General features: G+C 42.6%; 1 protein-coding gene across 2 annotated transcripts in view; it reads right to left on the reverse strand.

The window, feature by feature from the left end:
- LOC311237529 (guanine nucleotide-binding protein G(q) subunit alpha-like) overlaps positions 1–19,947 on the reverse strand; it is a gene marked incomplete at its 5' end in the record, with an annotated part of 33,698 nt that extends 13,751 nt beyond the window's left edge. Inside the window, 6 exons of one of the 2 annotated variants that reach the window (XM_084325458.1) lie at positions 3,035–3,188; positions 6,332–6,461; positions 9,896–10,024; positions 13,427–13,581; positions 16,362–16,546; positions 19,812–19,947. In XM_084325458.1, the coding sequence (XP_084181584.1) occupies positions 3,035–3,188; positions 6,332–6,461; positions 9,896–10,024; positions 13,427–13,581; positions 16,362–16,546; positions 19,812–19,947 (889 nt within the window). Of the gene's footprint in view, positions 1–3,034; positions 3,189–6,331; positions 6,462–9,895; positions 10,025–13,426; positions 13,585–16,361; positions 16,547–19,811 lie in introns of both variants that reach the window. The other variant, XM_084325457.1, reaches the window with a different exon arrangement.
- Between the last annotated feature and the right edge of the window lie 1,354 nt (positions 19,948–21,301).

The following is a 21,301-nucleotide window of genomic DNA, read 5'->3' on the forward strand; positions in this document are numbered from 1 at the left end:
AACTGCCCTGTTGCAGGTCAAAAAAAAAAAAAAAAAAAAAACGATTTTTCGATTTTTTTTTATTTCGATATTCGATATCGATTATTAAAATATATCGCGATATTTATCGTTATCGTTATATCGCCCAGCCCTACCTCGGAGCCCACATATCCGAGGACTTGACATGGACCACACACATTGACAGTGTTGTGAAGAAGGCACGACAACGCCTCTACTTCCTCAGGCGCCTAAGGAAGTTCCAAGTCAGTCAGAAGATCTTTAAGAACTTCTACTCATGTACAATAGAGAGCATCCTGACTGGCAACATCACCTCCTGGTTTGGGAATAGCACTGCACAAGACCGTAGCAGACTACAAAGAGTGACACGTTCAGCCGAACGCACAAGTGGAGGGGGGCTTCCCACCCTCCAGAACATTTACAACAAGTGGTGCAGGGGTAAGGCTAAGAGAATCATCAAGGACTCCAGCCACCTGAACAACTGCCTCTTTGAACTGCTGCGGTCAGGCAAGCGATACCGGAGTCTTAAGGCGAGCACAGAAAGACTCAGAAGAAGCTTCTATCCCCAGGCCATCAGGCTGCTCAACGAACAATAAACACTATGCAACAACCATCAAATGCACACAGCACACACACCCACACACTCACTTAAACAAACAACACACTGCAGCACCCACTCTCCACACTTTAGATCACCTAAACACACTTTACACTTTATATTTATTGGTAAAGGATTTGCACTACAACTCGTACACCTTACTGTAAATTGTACCTAAATTGTACCTCATCCCATTTCTGCTCTGCACTATATAGTATTGTATATTAGTACATTGCATAGAATATTGTATATTGTATGGTAACTCAGTTACTTCTATTCTGCATCGAACATTGTACATATGTCTATACTGAACACTGTGACCTTTTTTTTTTTACTTCTATTTTACATGCTATACTATTTTATTTCATACTATCTTGTCTAGCACAGTCTCTGGAGCGTAACAGTAAGAAGCATATTGTATAAAAGTATTCTGTACTTCTGTATGACAACTATTAAAGAAACTTGAAGAAACTTGAACGTGTTGCCAGTATTGTGAGAGAAATGAGCCAACCAACCTACAAAATCAAGCAAAATTGTGTCCAAAAGTTGCGGAAAATAAACAGACATGGCAACTCTGCTATGATGGGCGTGCGCTCAGCAGCTCACGACCAATGAGAATTAGCGCCTTCACGTTGCTCCAGAAGTACAGACCTGAGTGGGAAGAGGCAAATCCCTGGCTTGATAGCGTCAGTGGAGATGTTTATAAAGCAAACTGCAAAGTATGTAGGTGTTTTCTGTGGCACATGGTGGACTGACTGACATCAGACAGCATGCCTCAGGAGAGCAACATTCCCGAAATATAAGAACGCAAAGAAAGGACCCAAGCACAGGTTTCACAGTTCTTCTAGCCCCTTTCGTGACTGTGATGCAAGCCTTGCTTGAATACGTATGCGTAATCAAGCAAGGCTTGCATCACAGTCACGAAAGGGGCTACAGTTCTTCATGACTGAAACATCCCCTGAGATTGATTCGGTATGGGATATTACATCTTATTTATCTGGTTGTGTTTTTAACTAGATGTCAGTATTTATATTTGCCTGCCCTGGCAGCCAGGAGCCTACATATTGGCTGCTGATGTGGGCATAGTCTAGGTCAGTGGTTCTCAACTGGTCTAGCCTCGGGACCCAACATTTTCCTTAGTCATTAAGTCGCGACCCAAATTGTTTAACCACTATAATTTATTTCCATTTTTTTGTGCAGTAATACACAATCTTTCATGCACTGTTAAAAACATGAAATAAACACAAAAAAGTGCAACAAAAGTGCAACTAGGGCTAAAAACACAATGAAATACAATAATAATAATAAATAATATATCCTTCTTAGCAGACTTCTTAGCTTAACATCCCAGGGAACTAATGGGATAACTGGGGATGTTGTTTGCTCCTGACAAGAGTCTCAAAGTCTGGGGTGATGGTAGACAAAGCAACTCTGAGGTCATGCTCAATGTCCAATCTGTTCCTCTGCTTTGTCTTCAGCTGGACCAGAGCTGAGAAGCCACTTTCACAAAGATAGGTAGTGAAAAAAAAAAAGTAAAAAAAAATTACAATAAACATTTACTTTTTTTGACACACATCCGCAACCCACTCAAAATGGCCCCGCAACCCACTTTTGGGTCGCGACCCACCAGTTGAGAAACACTGGTCTAGGTCTAGGCTATTTCAGTTGACTAATATGGTTGATTGTTCATTAATGTTGAGTTTTTAAAGTCTAATAAATAAACATGTATTTATATTAATCAATATAATTAAATAGTGTGCCCATTTAAACTCTTATGTTGTTATGCTCATCTGGAAAACGGAATTCTTCATAATGGATTAACAGTTAATAAATACATAAATAAGATAATTCATAAATACATAAATGCAAAAATAATTAAATAAATACTTAAACATAAATAAATAAATAAATAGTGTTCAGACAACAATATAAAAGTCATACTGTTAAATTTCATTTCATTTCAATTTTATCATCCCACTCCTCCCCTCTAGGTTACTGCAGCTGAGGTGACACAGGTATACCACACGGTTAAACACAACCTGGCCCCTGTAAATGTCCTAACCCAACCCCCTCCAATGTACAGTAAATAACCAAGTATGGTTTCGTCAATATTCCAATGTACAGTTTTGCTTGTACAGTTGTACAGTTTTTCCCAATGATAAATCCCTATACGGGTGGAACAACCAGTGACGTCAGACTACACCTCCCTATAGCGGCACCATATTCGTTCCTAAGCAATACACCCGCCGAGCGCGAAGCAGAGCGGATGAACGGTTCTCGAGATATGCGAAAGGACAACCAGACACGCATGCACGGCGACAGATGTACAGATAGAGAGATTCTCCTCCATTTCTAGTGAGATTAGAAGTTAGATGAGACTGGCCAGAGGTGGCGCCTCCTCGCCATTATGTAGTCCCAAGTAGAAAAGTTCTCCCTCACCATCATATTCGGGGAAGTAGTCGACCAAATGTGAAAACATGATTTTCTCCTCCAGTAAGTCGATCTTGTTGAGGAACAGAATGACTGAGGACTCTTTGAACCACTTATAGGTTATAATAGTCCGGAACAAGGCTTTGCTTTCCTCCATTCGATTCTGTGAGAGAAAACACACACACACACACACACACACACACACACACACACACACACACACACACACACACACACACACACACACACACACACACACACATATACACATATACACACGCACACACACGCACACACACACACACACAAGTAGGAAGTCAAACAGCGTCGAACAGTGATTGTGTGTACATGCAAATACAGTAGGTTGCAACAGTCAACTGAACAACCCTGTCTGAGCAGTGCGTTTCTCATTATAGTGACTGAAGGGCTCCCCCTGCTGATGAACAATGCACACTGCAGGGCGGGGGGGGGGGGGGGGGGGGTCATTGCTCAAGCTGTGAATGTGACAGAGTAGAGATAGGATAGAAAAGAGAGCCAGATGAAGCGAGAGGTAGAGGACGCGCTCGGGCTGAGAGCACTGGGCTCTGTGGTGAATCTGGGTCGTCATCTCTACATTATTCAACAGGAGCAAAGAGCAGAACAATGTCCCACTGTGTCCCTCCAAACCACTGACTAACTGGATGATTATCCCTCAATGAAGCCCCCGTCTCCTCCCCACTTCCAGTCCACTGTGTGCACTAAGGATTCAGAGAGACCGATGGATTCCAGATTGAATTAAAAGGGACACTCACTCCTTTTAACTCATTGACTGCCACACTGTACTCCCAAGTTTACTCCCTGGCGCCAGCGTTTCAGACCGTTTTGACGATGTTTGTAGACCCATCGTATATTCCATATTATAGCTATGGAGACATACTATGGCTCATTTTAGAGGCTTATATTTATACTCCAACAGGGAACAAACCGTTTATTTCTACATACATCCGTTCCTGCGCAATCCCAGGCTAAGGAGTGGCCAGTTTCCCAAAAATCCCAGCTAATTTTCTAGTAAGAGAGATATCGCATCTTTTGTGAAGCATGGACAGTTCGTGCTTGTTGCTCGACACTTATACATTTCCAGGTCAAAGGGCTCATGTTGATATATTATTGTTCTATTCACAAAACCACCATGGGTAATCTTACCTGCTTCTCGATTTGGCATCCATTCCGGCTCATCTGGGTCTGACTCTGTAATCTTGCTGTCTGTGTCGCCATCGCTGAGCATTTCAGTGAAATATTCAGGCTCTGGGCGTGCTCTCTTGCGACTACTAGGGCGCGGTGAGACGCTCTGAACAGGTAACATTACCTCCTCGGCCGGCTTGACTTTAGTATTTTTCTGATTTACCAGAAATGCGGACTCCGACGTAGTCTGGTGAAAACGCACCTTCTGGATAGTCTTCACCTTGTTTTTCCTCTTCATGATAATCTCCAATCGTTCGCTACACACCGATCACTATTGCCACCTCTCTCACAAACAGTTTGCTCAGCTGAGTTCATGGGGGACAGGACCAACTGGCCCAGATGTACTAAAAAATAGGCGACACTGCCACCTATCAGGATTCGATCGTCATTTATTTCAGTTGTATGTATCCCAGGGTTACCACATCCATACACAAGGTGTCTAGTATCGTAATACATATATATATATATTTTTTTAACAAATATTATACTCGATTTTGGTGTTCGCCGCATGGGCGGCAAAAGCCAATATACTCGCAGTCAATGAGTTAAGAAGCCCATCTGATTTGATGCAGAGCGGGAGTCATGTTTTTCATATCTTGCATATGAATTGTTAACGTTTGAGTGGTGTAGGGTGGAAAAATCACAGGTAGCAACTTCCAAAGAGCCTTTTAAATTAAGTGTTTGGTCAGTAACATCGGTCTCCCAGTCCCTCCGCTCTGCAGTAAGAAAATACATTTTCTGGTTATAACGTTCCCACTTTAGATTCAAGAGATTTATTCGCCAGATACATACACGAGACATTTATCCAATCAGGAGAGAGAACCCTAGATATTGTTTACTTGTTTCAAGCACATATTTGTTTTTATTTTTGTCAGACCATTTTTGCAGTGTAGAGTTCTTTCTCCTGATTGGATAAAGTGGGAACGGGATATCAGAAAATGTATTCTGTTTACTGCAGAGCAGAGGGACTGGGAGACCCATGTTCAGTGATGGCTGTCAGAATGTAGAGCTATTATTTTAAGACGCAGACCACTTATTTTAACAAAGAAAATACAACTTACAGCGCCTTTAACTCAATCCCCGCCAATAACGAGTATATGCGTTGAGCGCCAATAACGAGATCGTTTGATCTTTTTCCTTTGATCCCCGCTCTACAGACCCGGCCAGAGCTCTCTGAATCACCGTGGCACAGCCACATACGCTGGAATTGCAATGCCGATCGAATCTCACCAGATGGCAGTATCGTCTACCTTTTGATTCGAGGCTCGCTCTGTGGGGGAGGAGCTCTTCCAAAGCAATCGCTAGCAGATCCGATCGCCTCAAAACCTATAGTGTCCCGTAACACGTGTGATTACATATAAACTTGTAATCGCGATCGCCGATGGGATCATTGGAATTATAATTTTTGGATTACCTTCTGGCTAAGGTAAGGACCCCCTATGTCTATTTTGCCGAATGTGAAACATATTTATGTAACGATCACAGTGGCTTACTGTACTGGTCATAAACAAGGCTTTTTCTAACGAAAACGATTCCCCCCCCCCCCCCCTTGATGATTTTGTGAAGGTACATATGTACATATTATATACCTTTGATTTGGCAGTATTTGGGGGTTCAGGGAATCAACCAGAACGATTCAGGCTTATTGCACATAACGTGTCCTGTCTCGCGATCTATGGAAAAAGACTGGATTATTTCGGAAATGGGCGATGTTCAGCGTGTAATAAACTACAAACTGTGTGTAGAAACGAACGCCTTTTTACATGTTGTACTACAAATAGTGTCTGTCAAATGAGCCATACCATTTTCCCCATAGCTATAATATAGGATATACAAATAGCTCCGCAAAGATCATGAAATATCGTGAAAAAACAGTCACGAAAAGCTGGCCTACTGACCGCAGGATGCGCGGCCAGCGTGGCAGTCAATGAGTTAACTTCCATTAACATTGCTAATGATTTGTACTTCCAATATCTCCAAAAACCAAAACACTGGAATGGATGCTTTTTGAGCAAAGTAAAGCTATGAGTAAAGCCGGGGGTTAACCACTCAAAAGAAGTTAATTCATGAATGACTGCCTCTTACCTCATTGACCGACTCAACAAGGACCTGGTCGTACTCGCTGAGTGCCGCCAGGAACATGATGGAGGTGACCTTCTCAAAGCAGTGGATCCACTTCCTCCTCTCGGACCTCTGACCCCCTACATCCACCATCCTTAAAAGACAGGCGGGGGAACATTGAATTAAATAACTATAGATAGAGGAGAAAATCATAATGTTGCTCAAACCACAGAGGAGCTGTCACATTATCTGACATTGTACACATACCTGCATATAATCCTTTTTATATATTGTATCTGTAAATACTATTTCTATATCTGTACATATCCCTACTCTTACTAGTTACGCTGCTGGTCAGTAAGACCTAGTACCATAGTGTCTTTATACCTGTATCACTGTACATATTAATACTACAACTCTGTATACATCTGATTAGCTCTATTACTCAGTAGTACTAATTTATATATTCTATACCCAGTTTAATCACCTCTACATTGCATATCACTAGTGCACTTTACTGTTACATTTGCACATTTGGTTGGCCAAACTTTATTAAATGCAAAAATTATTTTCATTGTACTGTACTTGTATAATTAATGACAATAATTTTGAATCGAATCTAATGTAAAAGTCACTCGATAACCGTCACTACGCCGTTAGGACCAGGACCACGAAAGCACATGGCCGACAACGCCTGTGAGACTTTACTTTTCATTTGCCAGGCAGTAGTGTCATTTCCCACACAAGGGCTGAGTTTTGTGACGATGGCGCGCATTTATATATTCAGTGTTTTTCCAGATAGCTAGCCGTCGAGAGAACAAGGGGAAATATAACAAGAGGCCGCTGCTATACAGTAGAAGCCGGGGGCTGGAAACAATGTGATGAATGACAATTCTTGGCAGCCTGCTCCGGCCCACTCAGCTACTAAGGCAGCGGTTCTCAAACATCGCATGGTTGCCTCCACCGTCTGTGTGTGAGTGAATGTGTGAGTGAATGCATGAGTGAATGTGAGTGAATGCGTGAGTGAATGTGTGAGTGAATGCGTGAGTGAATGCGTGAGTGAATGTGTGAGTGAATGTGTGAGTGAATGTGTGAGTGAATGCGTGAGTGAATGTGTGAGTGAATGCGTGAGTGAATGCATGAGTGAATGTGTGAGTGAATGCGTGAGTGAATGCGTGAGTGAATGCGTGAGTGAATGCGTGAGTGAATGCGTGAGTGAATGTGTGAGTGAATGTGTGAGTGAATGCGTGAGTGAATGTGAGTGAATGCGTGAGTGAATGCGTGAGTGAATGTGTGAGTGAATGTGTGAGTGAATGTGTGAGTGAATGTGTGAGTGAATGCGTGAGTGAATGCGTGAGTGAATGTGTGAGTGAATGTGTGAGTGAATGTGTGAGTGAATGTGTGAGTGAATGTGTGAGTGAATGTGTGAGTGAATGCGTGAGTGAATGTGTGAGTGAATGTGTGAGTGAATGTGTGAGTGAATGCGTGAGTGAATGCGTGAGTGAATGTGTGAGTGAATGTGTGAGTGAATGTGTGAGTGAATGCGTGAGTGAATGCGTGAGTGAATGTGTGAGTGAATGCGTGAGTGTGAATGGGTGAATGTGAGGGCACAGGTCGTGAAGCACTTTGGATAAAAAGCTACTATATAAATGCAGTCCATTTACCACGGGAACCGCTAGGGTTGCTTTCCACACCTGAGCCGTTCGGTCGGTTTGGGGTGGCATGAAAACAAGTGCATTGTGGGTTCAAAGTGAGAGACACTTTTATCACGACCTGGGAATCAACATGGAGTCAGGTAGTAGCTTATTAAAAGGTGGTAAAACGTGGACCGGCGCCGATGAAGAGGTGAAAGACCTCATTGAAATATGGTCAGAAATATGGTCATACAGTATGGTCATCATCATGACACAGTTGCCCGTGGTCACACACAAAAACAACCAAAGCGTTCAAATTATTTAGCGGGCAGAATGATGGCAATGGGGTTCAATCGCAAGGCTGACCATCGTTGCATAAAAGTTCAAAGAAAGAAAACTTCGGCATCAATACATTGAAGCCTGTGACTGAAACCAGGAAGTGTCTGCGTATTTCATTCTAATATTCTGTCCAATAGACGAGCGGCCTATTAAATCTCATGACGTTTGTGTAGAATGTTCGGTGCGCTTGACAAAGTGCAGTCAGTGTGAACGCCAACCGACCCGAGTGAGAAATGCAACAACGCTGCGACTTCACCCTCGGATCGCACAGTCTACTGAACTATAGCTGTGAGGGTGCACTTAGATACTGAATTATTGGATTGGATAGTCTTTATTATCCCCAAGGGGCAATTTGGTTTGCAACCGTATTACACAGCAGTGACAGCACAACCAGTACACATGGCAAATATACAATAAAGACATAAATACATTAAAAGATACAATAGATCACCATAAAACTGCAATTAGGTGTAGAATAAGAACACAGAGTATTTGTTGTGACTATAGCAGTTAAGCCTAAGCTTATTTTAAAATTGTATTTAAAAATCCAAAGTCCTGAAGGCAGGAGGAGACACTCTGCATAGAGAGGGTGCTGAGGGGCCGCTAGAATGGCCTCTGCCTCCTGAGTGGCTCTAACTTGAAAAACATGACTGAGATCGTTTAAGTTAATGCCGATGGTCTGCCGGCACACTCTAACGATACCTCCCAGCCTATTTTTATTAGCCACGCTGAGGTTGCCGAACCAACTAACTCTAACCGAATTAGAGATCCAATACTTTATTGCCATGACAAGTTAAATGAAACTAAAACAACAACAGACCTAAAGAAGAAGACACAGATGTGTTAACTTGAAGGTTTACGTTAGTGATTTAAAAAAAATCCTATTAAATATGTTTCTAAAGATGATCCGTGTCTCCAGTACCTTGCTTTTTGGCGACTAGTCTCATCTGAACAGGTTGAGCACGTGAACTACATGAGTAGAGCTCCGGACTCATGATCGGAAGATCACCAGTTCGAACCTCGGTCAAGGCTGCTGTCGGAAAGTGGTGTTGTTGTCCAGCAGGGGGCACTCTGTCCTCTGGACTTGTCGGTAACAATGCCCCTGTTACAGTGATAGGGACAGCTGCGAGTGCCGTCCTTCGGATGAGACGCTAAACCGAGGTCCTGACTGAATTCGGTCGTTAAAGAACCCGGGATGCCTATCGTAAAGAGTAGGGGGTTCCCCGACGTTCCTGGCCAAATTCCCAATCAGGTCTCTGACATAAAGGCCACCTAATCACCACTTCCCCTTATTCAGCCATTGTGTAGTAGTGTGATGTGTGCCTGGTGCCAGTGTATGGCAGCCATTGAGCCTGCGTAGCCGCCCAAGGTTGGGTGCTACCAGTGGTGGTGAAAGAGGCAATTTCCACCGTACATTGTAAAGCGCTTTGAGTGTCTAGAAAAGCGCTATATAAATGCAAGTAATTATTATTATTAAGTCTTTGAAACATTTGTTGCATAATAATACCATTGCACACTCCAGTATCCACACAGTCAAAATACATTCAGATTTAGAGGTTCATAGTGAAACCACCCCTTTGTAGACCTCAGGACATCGTGTCTGAGTGGGGCTCACCTGAACACCACATTCTGGAGGTCGAAGGGGTACTCTATGATGCCCGTGGTGGGAACCCTGACCCGCAGGACGTCCTGCTGGGTCGGTACATAGGAAGGGCCTGCGATGCGGTCCAGGTCGTTCAGGTAACTATACCAACAGATGGCAGGAAGAAAATTAAGAATGAGTGGAGACGGAGAGACAAAGGAAGAATGGTAGAAACCAGGGCCCTCATTCATCAACGTGTGCGTAGAACATGTTCTATTTCCACACGTAAGCACAGAATTTAGAATGAGTGTACGCACAGGAAAATCAGGATTCACCACACGTGCGTACGCAGGTTCTACGCACACCTGTCATGATGAATATGACTTTGATCCTACGTTTGAGCTTGTGCACTGTTTTAAGTATTTGCATACCAGAACCGCCCCGATTAACCATATACGGTAATGGTATACCCCCATGAAATGTGGAAAAATGGACTAAGCCGAGGGAAACGTGTTATGAGAACGGTGATGTCGGATATGATATCTATTAACCATTGCTGCCTGGGCAGCGCAAACACTAATAAAGACCGCGCTGGAATATGACTGCCTTTTCCCGTGTTGTTTGATTAATACCCAGGGATTAAAGTTCTCCTCAATTTTATTCCAAATCGCGATGGATCTTCCGTCAATTTTCTACCTGCTGCATATGATTTCTAGAGGCATACTACAATCTATTTTGATGTCAGTATTGGGTAGCCTATATAAACAATAATACGAGAGCATATACAAGAACAATGAATCTCACTGCATGTATGATGTAGCCTGCCTTTCAATACATGAACTTGAATTCCATCATGTTTGTGTGCGGGACTCACAAGGCTGTTGTCACAATGGGTGGTACCGGTACAGTAATAACAGTCTACACAATATCACGATGGACCATGCCATAGCCTATGTTCTATTAGGACATGATCTGTGACGACAAATGTTCTAGAATGTTTGATTAAGATATCATACTCTGACAGCATGCCTATGATCAACAAAAACGCAAACTTGAATCCCATCATATACATAGTCTGTCCACTATCTGGTGTCATTGCAATGCGTTTTCTATTCTTTCTTATGCAGTAAAAAGGGGGAAGAACACTATATCGTGGGTGTTCATATGACTCTGCTTACAGCTTCGAAACTCCACTTGTTTCGTTTAACGTAAAGCCTTTTAAATATAATCAAAACGTTCCCGTGTTTCTGCGGTCTGTGCGCAAAATAATAACGAGTTGAGATACGCGGAGCGCAGTCAGTCAGTAGCCTACACCCCGTATATTCCGATAACGCTATATAAACCATGCTGCATTCATTCTGAGAGAAAGATCTATTATTCCAAATGCTATTTATAGGGTTTTGACCATAATTACACTACTGTTGCTATTTTACAATGAACTATAATGAATTACGGTTCATACAGAACTTCTGTATGAACCGTAATTCATTATAGTTCATTGTAAAATAGCAACAGTAGTGTAATTATGGTCAAAACCCTATAAATAGCATTTGGAATAATAGATCTTTCTCTCAGAATGAATGCAGCATGGTTTATATAGCGTTATCGGAATATACGGGGTGTAGGCTACTGACTGACTGCGCTCCGCCAGTGTTGAAACTAATGCACAGAAGCTAATTTCCTTGTTGTAATAATATATTCTACCACTGGGCGTCAGCTAAGTGTGCTCAGAGCTGTGCGTAGACATAAGCACAAAGTTAAGTTCAAGTTGAAATTGATGAATCCCACTCTTTGCTTAGAAATGATCGTACGCACAGGGTAAGCACAAATCTGTGCGTAAGACACGTTGATGAATGAGGGCCCAGACTTTTACATTTAGCCGTTTAGCTGACCCTTTTATCCTAAGCGACTTACAAATTGTGAACAACAAGTCAGCAAGAGAGGTAGCTCTCTGGCAGCTAAGGTTCAGTGGCATTGTGTGTCAATAGTAACAAGCTTAAAGGAACACGGCAACTTTTTGGGAAATACAACTCCAAAACGTTCCTGTAAACATGTTGTGACCTGTGTATTTACCACATGGATAAAAATAATTATTTGACATTTTCGTTTTCTAAGGAGATATACTCAGAACTATTTTTTGCAGAACCACTGCTGCCTGGGCGCAGTGATTGATTTTATCACCTCAAAAGCCCAGTTTTTCAAAAAACAACAGGGCTTTTGAGGTGATGAAATCACTGCGTATATACGTATCTGCTTAGAAAACGAAAATGTCTAATTATTTTTTAATGTTTCTCCATGTGGTAAATACACAGGTCACAACATGTTTACAGGAAAGTTTTGGAGTTGTATTTGGAGTGTATTTCTTTTTTTTTTATCTACTTTTTCTCCCATTTTCTATTTTTCTCCCATCCCAATTTCATATCGTCCAATTCTACCCTCCCCTGTCTCGAACGCTGTTAGGCCATGCCTCCCACAAGCCGGCTGCAATGTGGACTAAGCCTTACATCACGTGTCCCCTCCGGTACTCGAGGAAGCAGCAGTCGCATCTTTTCACCTGCAGAGCGCGATCTCTCAGCGTCGGGGGTCTGCGTGGGAGGGACACGCCGCCCCCGTCGCTTCCTGATTCTACAGGCGCACCAACCGACCTGTAGGAGTCGCTGTCCACAACGTCCGATCCCCACCCATCAGCTTCCCACCCCCTAATACTGCCAATTGTATTAGTATGAACGACCAGCCAAGCTGATAGCAATGCGGAGAGCTGGGTTCGAACCCAGCGTCTCCTGCATTGGTGGTGAGCACCTTGCCCACTGCACCACCTAGCCGCCATTTGAAGTGTATTTCATGATTGTTGGGAACTAGGCTACACTGGCACACCTACTTCCAGTGAATGACGCTAAGCTAGGCTAACAGTGCGGCTGTTCCCTAAGCCTAATGCATGCACAGAGAAGAAAAGGGTATGTATCCGCTTGTCTAACTCCAGGGTAGATGGCAAATAAGCGAATTTCCCAAAAAGTTGGCATGTTCCTTTTTTAAGTGTTACACTCTGAGTGCATAGTAGTAGACCAGAGAGAAAGAAGTTATTACTAAGTAACAATGGTATGTTATTAACAATGTTAATACCCCCATGATGGCAGTTTCAATTTGATTAATATTACAATAATAATTAAAAAATAAATGGTTTTCAATTCAGTTTAGTTTCAGTTAATTCCCAGAATGGGTTTTCTAGTTTCAGTTTTGTTTTTTTATTACTTAGAAATGCTTCGTTCATCGTTTGTTAGTTTCAGTATTACTTTTTTCAAGAAGTTCAAAAGGTATTGGGTAATACAAACACATGTAGACAAACCGGTCTCAATGAATATTATGCACTAATGACTCCTCATACTTGCCGTGTTGAGAAATTATACCAAATTGACAAAGACTAAAACGAAATACATTTTCTGTATATCTTTATCTTATTGTAGTTAATTTTTAATATTCAAGTCTCGTTTTTTTGTTTTTATTTCAACTAACTGGTGTATTTTCGTTTTAGTTAACTGTAATAACCTTACTAGTCTGGACACTCACTATTTGGCAGAGTCTGAGAGCTGGTATTCCCTCTTCCGATCGTAGCATTCCTGGATCCCTGGGTCGCTCCAGAGACTCTTGATGGCGTCCACGTATGGGTTTGTAAACATTGAAATCTTCTCCACGTCCACTTCACTAACTGTAACGGCATGATGGGCCTAAGCAAGGACAGGAAGAGGGACAGACGAAGACAGATCCACACTGTCAGGTACAAGGAAACAGACAGAACCTGTAGATCCTAGATAGATAAATAGAGACTCCAGGGTGCTGAAGAGGGCAAGAAAGATCATGGCCGACCCCTCCCACAGCCTCTTCACCCTGCTCCCCTCTGGGAGAAGGCTGAGGATCCCAATGGCTTTGACAGCTCATCACAGACTGAGTTTCTTCACCTCAGCCGCCAGGCTGATCAATGCCTCAGGACCCCCCCCCCCCCCACCCTCCTCCGCCCCCAAGTGACACTGGCACAATGACTGGTCTTTACTGGAACTCTGCACTTTACACTTTATATATATATATGTATTTAAATTATTAATCCTCCACCGCACTGTTTTTGTCCTGTGTCTGTGTTGTTGTTCCTGTGAAACAAATTATGAAAAAATGCATACACTGTAATGCCGCAACAATTACCAATGTGTTTTACACAAATGGCTTAATAAAGGAATCTGAATCTGAAGATAGTTAGATAGATAGACATGGAAATATAGATAGACAAACAGATAGATAGATATAAACAGAGAGATCCTAGGAGATGTAGGATTGACGTGGCGTAGTACCTTCTCAGATTCTCGTGGGTTTGAGATGGGTCCAAGGTGTCATCACATTTGTGTGTGAGCCAGTGAATTTGTCTGATTAATGCGTTGCTGGCTTTCAAGGGGATGGAGTGATGATTAACCAAAGTCTCTCTCTCTCTTTCTCTCTCTCTCTCTCTCCACACCGTTCAGTTTACAAATGACATAACCCGCCGCCGCCACAGGAACAATGGGAGAAGGATAAACAAAGCGGCAAGTTATTCCAGGGACTTCACCACCCCGCCTGACCGCTCGCAGGTCTCGCTCCGAGCATGCGGTATACAAAGGTGGTGTACAATCTGTGTGTGAATGTTTGTGTAAGGCAATAGCTCTCAACTTCTCCGTCTGTGTGTGAGGCATAAGCGTTGGTTGCCAATATTGATGTCCCCCTCAATATGGAGAAGAGGAAAATGGGCGTCTCCCCCCCTCCAAAAAATATAGCTAATATAAAAGACAACCCCCTCCCCAAAAGAGGTAAAAGGGGGTCAAAACATTTATATATCCTTCTTACCTGTAACTATATATTAACCAACAATTTCAGACACCCCTACAGGACCATATCATCTGCACCCTGCAGACGTGCCTATCATAAAAGTACACCAGAATGCAGGACAGTGTTTGATGTTCAAAATCCCCAGGGGGAGGACCACCAGACCATAGATATATAAAAAGACTAGATGGTGCAAGGCGGAGTCTCCCGCGTAGGTCACCAACGGCCATCTTGCTACAGTTAACTACTGTGAGTGATCTGCACAAACAAAAATACTCTTAACACTTTAACTGCCGGGAAACGCTTTACATCGTCATTCCCGGCCATGCTCAAATCTGTGATCGGATTCATATTTCCCCTCCGCTGGCCTGAGACCCACCAGGAGGACCCACTGAGCTCTCTGGCGGTTCAGGAGCGCCATCTGGTGGCCGATCGGCGCAATCGCCAAACAGGAAGTGCTGTGGAGGTTGTGCTGGTCGGCCATATTACTTCCGGGCACTCGGTACATGTCCCGGGACTCTGGCTCGTCACAATATAATAGCGATCCATTGCCAATAACTCGATAAACAACATGATTTGGACGTATATAGTATTATACAAGCTGGAAATGGTTCATCAGGATAAACATCCCATAATCGAAAACGGTCTACACCAAGCTGATCGTCCAACGGCGCGAGGAAGATCCGGTAAGATCCAGCGTTATTTTCTAACGTATTCCATATAAACTGTTATGATGAACATATGACCCACACTAGATGAATGATATAACGCTGCCCACGGAATTATAAACGATCCCCCGCCCATCCGGTCATCATCAGATCATACGTAGATCATTCTAGAAGTACGTCCAATTGAAATTTTTTATATCGCCCCGATTGCCATCAAACTGTATTTCATCATCAATATAATGCATTTGGGGCTATAGATCACGTTCTGGAGAAAGCTGCAGAAAGAGATGAAAACATACTTATACATTAGACCATACTTTACTATGAATATGTGAATGAAAAAGTTTAACGTTGCTACACAATGAACAATACATATAGGACTTTGAATGGGCCCTAATAATGGCAATGTAGCAATAGAATTTAAAAAGTTATAGCCATGCAAAGAAGGGGTACTTCTCCATAGACTAATAGAGCCGGCAACCTATGGTATAATGAATTTAACCCATGGCACCCATAGTGTTAACTCGCTGAAATCTTGACGGATTTACAAACGGTTTGGTTTATTACAAACATTATTAACGTGGCTATGATTCTTGCTTGGAAGAATTTTTATTAAAAAAAATTGAATTTTCATATGAAAGTCCATTAGTATGATAACTACATCTCTGATGTTTTTAACAAACCAAACGGTTGAAAATTTAGCACGCTATGGTTATTTCAACATGCACTATAGACAATCATGTTATGAGTGGGCGTGCTACCCTGTAGCAAGATGGCCACCATGTGGCAACGTTGGTCTCCGTTGGCCAGCAGCGCGGGTGAGTCATCTAGTCTTTATATATATATCTATGCACCAGACCCCCCGCTTAAAGTGTGCACCCCCCCAAACCAAACCTACGTCCTTGGTGTGAGGCGGGACAATGAACAAGCAACACTAGTTTAGTATCAAACATGGCCCGGGGGGGGGGGGGGGTTCCGGTGGAAGTTACCTTGTTGTGCTCACACTTGTAGGGGATCTGGAGTGTGTGCATGGCGTGGATCATGGCTTGCATGGCCGTGAAGATGTTTTGGTACACAAGCCTGGTGAAGCCTCTCTTGTCCTCCTCGGTGTAGCCGGAGCCATGGATGATCCTCATCTGTTTGATGAACGTACTCTTGCCACTCTCTCCAGTCCCTGGGCAGAAACCATCAGTATACACTTCTAAAAGTCACTCACACAAAATCAGAATCGGAATCAGAAAGGTCTTTATTGCCAAGTAAGTTTTCACATACAGGGAATTTGTTTTGGTTGTTTGGTGCATCAGCATGAACAGACAACTAAGGTAGAATCAAATAAAATGGAATGTATAAACTAAATTAAAATAAAAGTACAATAGAATATCATAATAATAAAATAGAAAGTACAATTGTACAACACAATGTAGTTGAGTATATACACTAAGTTAGAATAGTAAAAATAAAAAATACAGTGGGATAGAATATTTAACAGGGCTGTGCAATTGAGCAGTGTTGAGCAAAAAGTATGAAGTATGAACAGTAGGCATATATGAAGTTCTACCAAATGCTGTGTGTGTCGATACTGAATGATACAAAACACAAATATTAACACAATTAACCAGCGGTTTGTTGTTGTTCCCTGCCTCTTATTGGACATCTGAACTAGATACATGACTTTTGAACTTAACCTGGCGCCGACCCATTTAGCGGTCAATCATTTCTGAAAAGTGGCCACACCACAATCAACGGTACATTGTTGTTATAGTAGCGGCGATGCAGATTTTCCCTTTGACTAATCGAAAGTCCATGTGGGCCTGTTGGCGCACTGCTGAGAAATAATAATTGGTTTGGTCAAAGGCCTATTGCAATATTACGTGGACAATTGAACGTAAATAATGGATTCTATTAATAAATACTTGTTTTTATTAAAGTGATAATTGCATGCTGTGGCCTTGCAGTAAATTGCGTAAAATCTATTGATGTTTTATTCTCTCGTTGTATCGTTTTGTATGTTACCATACGGCTTTAGACCAAATAGTAAACACTTTTAACATTACACTATATTTTTTTATCTATACTAAAATATTTGCACTACATCCCTACCTCATTTTGCATAAAGAAAACTGCATTCTATACTCTTTTTTTTTTGCATTTTGTACTTTAGTTTGTATGTTGTATATTTTGTATGTTTGGCCTTTGTTTTTTTACTGTTTGATTGATTGATTGATTGAAAACTTTATTAACAGATTGCAGAATGGGTACAGTACAGTACAGCTCAATACACACAATTGTTAAGGGGATGCAGACCAGAGAAAGACGTTCGTCTTGTTTACACATCAGGGTCCCACATTTTCAATGCATCTTAACATATATGACATACACGACATACAGGTAGACAGTACTGCTACATCTATACATTTATGATATACCAGATCTACAAATACAGTACTGTTTTTGATACAAAAAGAGTCTAAAAAAGAGAGTATATACATTTGACGTATATCACTGTAATGCAGCGAGAGTAACACCCCTGCACAAAAAAGGCAGTAAATTAGACCCAGGCAACTACCGCCCTGTTTCTATCCTTACCTCCATCTCGAAAGTCATGGAAAAAATTATATACGAACAGGTCGAAAAATACCTCGCGGAAAAAAATCTAATCTACGAATTCCAATCTGGCTTCAGAACATCCCACTCCACTGACACATGCCTTCTCTATTTAAACGACCACATCAAACAAGAGGTGGACGCGGGCAAATACTGCGGCATGGTCATGCTGGACCTACAAAAGGCCTTCGACACTGTCAATCACACCATTCTGATTGACAAGCTAAAAGCAATTGGTTTTGATAGTCTATCAGTGAGCTGGATGCAATCCTACCTGGAGGGGAGAGCGCAGATGGTGGAGGTAAACGGTACCCTATCCCCCCCCCCTCACAGTAAGCTGTGGTGTTCCACAAGGAAGCATACTAGGTCCGCTACTGTTCCTAATTTATGCAAATGACATGTCGTCAGCTTGTGACTGCAACTTGTTCCTGTTTGCGGACGACTCAGCCCTGCTGGTCTCTGACAAGAACAAGTTACAGGTTGAAAAAACCCTCAGCTCAGAACTAGGCAAAATCTGCATATGGCTCGCTGATAACAAACTATCATTACACATGGGCAAAACAGAGTCCATACTCTTCGGTTCAAATAACAAACTCAGCAAGACCGACGGCTTCTCGGTTACAGTGGGTGACAATATTGTCACAAGGAAAGATGAAATTACCTACCTAGGTTCCATCCTAGAGGCTAATCTTTCCTGTGACAAAATGGCATCCAATGTAATAAAAAAAGTCAAGCAACAAACTCGATTCTTGTACCGGATCTCCTCTCTGGTAAACAAGAATACCCTGAAGACTCTGGCAGGAGCACTCATTCAGGGGTACTACGACTATGCTTGCACCTCATGGTACCAAAGCACCTCAAAGGCACTAAAAAACAAATTACAAACATCTCAAAACAAGCTAGTCAGACTACTGCTTGACCTGACTCCTAGAACCCACCTCACCCCGGCCCACTTTGACAACCTAGGATGGCTTAGAGTAGACGACAGAGTACAGCAACTTGCAATGGGCCTGGTCTACAAGATACACTACGCGACCAAGGTACCCATGTACATGTCAAAATACTTCCCAAAGGTCAGTGAATACCACGATCACAACACCAGAGGGAGCTCCACAAATCATGTTAAACCCAGATTCGGCTCAAACAAGGGACTAAACACGTTTCGCAATTATGCCACATCAATGTGGAACGCCCTACCCAAAGCTGTAAAGGAATGTGAATCACTAGCCCACTTTCAAAAACACTCTCAAAGAACACCTACGGGAGACTGCAATTCGAAAACTGGCCCCTACAAATGTCTTAACCCAGTTGTACAGTAAATTACCAAGTATGGCTTTGTCAGTATTCCAATGTAGTACAGTACAGAGTACAGTGTCTCCCCCCCCCTCCAATGTACAGCCCCCACCCACCAACCCCACCCACCCAACCTCCTCAAATGTATATACACTCTTTTTCTGGACACTTTTTGTATCACAAACAGTACTGTATTTGCAAATCTGATATGTCATAAATGTATAGATGTAGCAGTACTGTCTATCTGTATGTCATGTATGTCAATATATGTTATGATGAATTGAAAATGGGGACCCGGGACCCTGATGTAAACAAGACGAAAGTCTTTCTCTGGTCTGCATCCCCTTAACAATTGTATGTATTGAGCTGTACTGTACTGTACCCATTCTGCAATCTGTTAAAGTTTTCAATCAATCAATCAATCTCAGGAGGAGGCTCATACAGAACCAAGCATTTCACTATATAATGTACTATGTACCTTATTATGTGACAAATAAAACACAACGTTGAACTTGAAGCCTAACAGTATATCTTTCTTTTACCAAGCAGGAGGAGCTTGAATTCTCTCCTAGAGTCCTTCTTGTTTCGGCGGAGCTGCCGTTCGATCTGGTCGTTGATGCGGCGCGCCTCCTTGTGCTCCTCGCCGAGGCAGCAGGCCCCCGCGGAGCCCAGAGGCATGGCTCTCTCTGGGAGGAGAAGCAGCTCTATACTTTGGGGGCGTTGTTGTAATATATAGGCCTATTTTGCATAATGCGGAAAAACAAATGAACAGTGTTGGAAATATTAGACAAAACGGATTGGATTTAACAATGTATAGCCATCCCTGTGTTTATTGTGATGTGTCCTAGTCCTAGTAGAGTCCTACTCCTACTTCAATAGACGCGCCGGTGAAGCCGAGCATAATCATTATGCGAATGTGCTGCAGACCGATTTGGAAAACACGGACCAAGGAAGTGTAAAATAAGACGAGGTTAAATCATTCCATACATTAACATTATTATGGAGTCAAAATGCCGTCCTATTCTCCAACCAGACTGGGGTTATAAATAAAAAAAAAAAAAAAAAAAAAAAAAAAACTTTGCGCAACAAGTAGTAGGCTATGAAATACCGAAACTGAATCTTTACCCAGATAGTGGAGCTCCGCCGGGCGTGGTGGTGGTGGGCTGAATATGGCGGACTTTACTTTGGAATACAAAATAATAATAAAAAATAACTCAACTGTTCTCCCGAGGGAACGAAGAGAATATTTCCATGACACTAGTTTTAGTCTATTGTTTCTGCATTGAGTGGATCATCATTGTTGCCGAATGCCTTTTCGAGTGCCCACTGTTTCGCCCGTCCTGTGTGAAATCCAGACCCTGTCCCACACCGAGTGGAGAGCGTAGACCACGTGACGCGCAGCCGTGGAGGGCTGTGCTCTGAGGGGACCAGGCTCAGGAGGGCTGTGCTCTGAGGGGACCAGGCTCAGGAGGGCTGTGCTCTGAGGGGACCAGGCTCAGGAGGGCTGTGCTCTGAGGGGACCAGGCTCAGGAGGGCTTGTCCTGTTGTCCATCCTGGCTATCACATTACATGGGAACACATTTCCGATGGTAAATATGGACACGGTGGGCGGCTCATGTGGGTATTGTGTAGCACTAGCAACATAAATGACAATTAAGGTACAATAAAATAAAATATATAAACTAAAAGTAGAATATAATACTAAAATAGGACAGGGCTGTACAATTGTGCAGGATGTAGTAAGTAGAGTATACATACACACCAAGTTAGAATAGAATATTGGACATCTGAAGATTCTGAACTAGATACCAGACTTTTTGAACTTAAGCCGACACAGCCATTTAGGCTCTGCATCTTCTGGCCGCCTCAGACCTACTCCTATCCGAGCTCCAGGAGGGTCATCAAGGAGAAGTCGCCTATTCTCAGTCCTTGCCCCACAATGGTGGAATGAACTACCCACCCGTTAGAACAGCCGAAACCCGTCCAATCTTTCGCCGGCGACTAAAGACTCACTTCTTCAACCATTATCTGA

This window comes from Notolepis coatsorum, assembly GCF_963971535.1.
Source record: "Notolepis coatsorum genome assembly, chromosome: 11".
NCBI lineage: Eukaryota > Metazoa > Chordata > Actinopteri > Aulopiformes > Paralepididae > Notolepis > Notolepis coatsorum.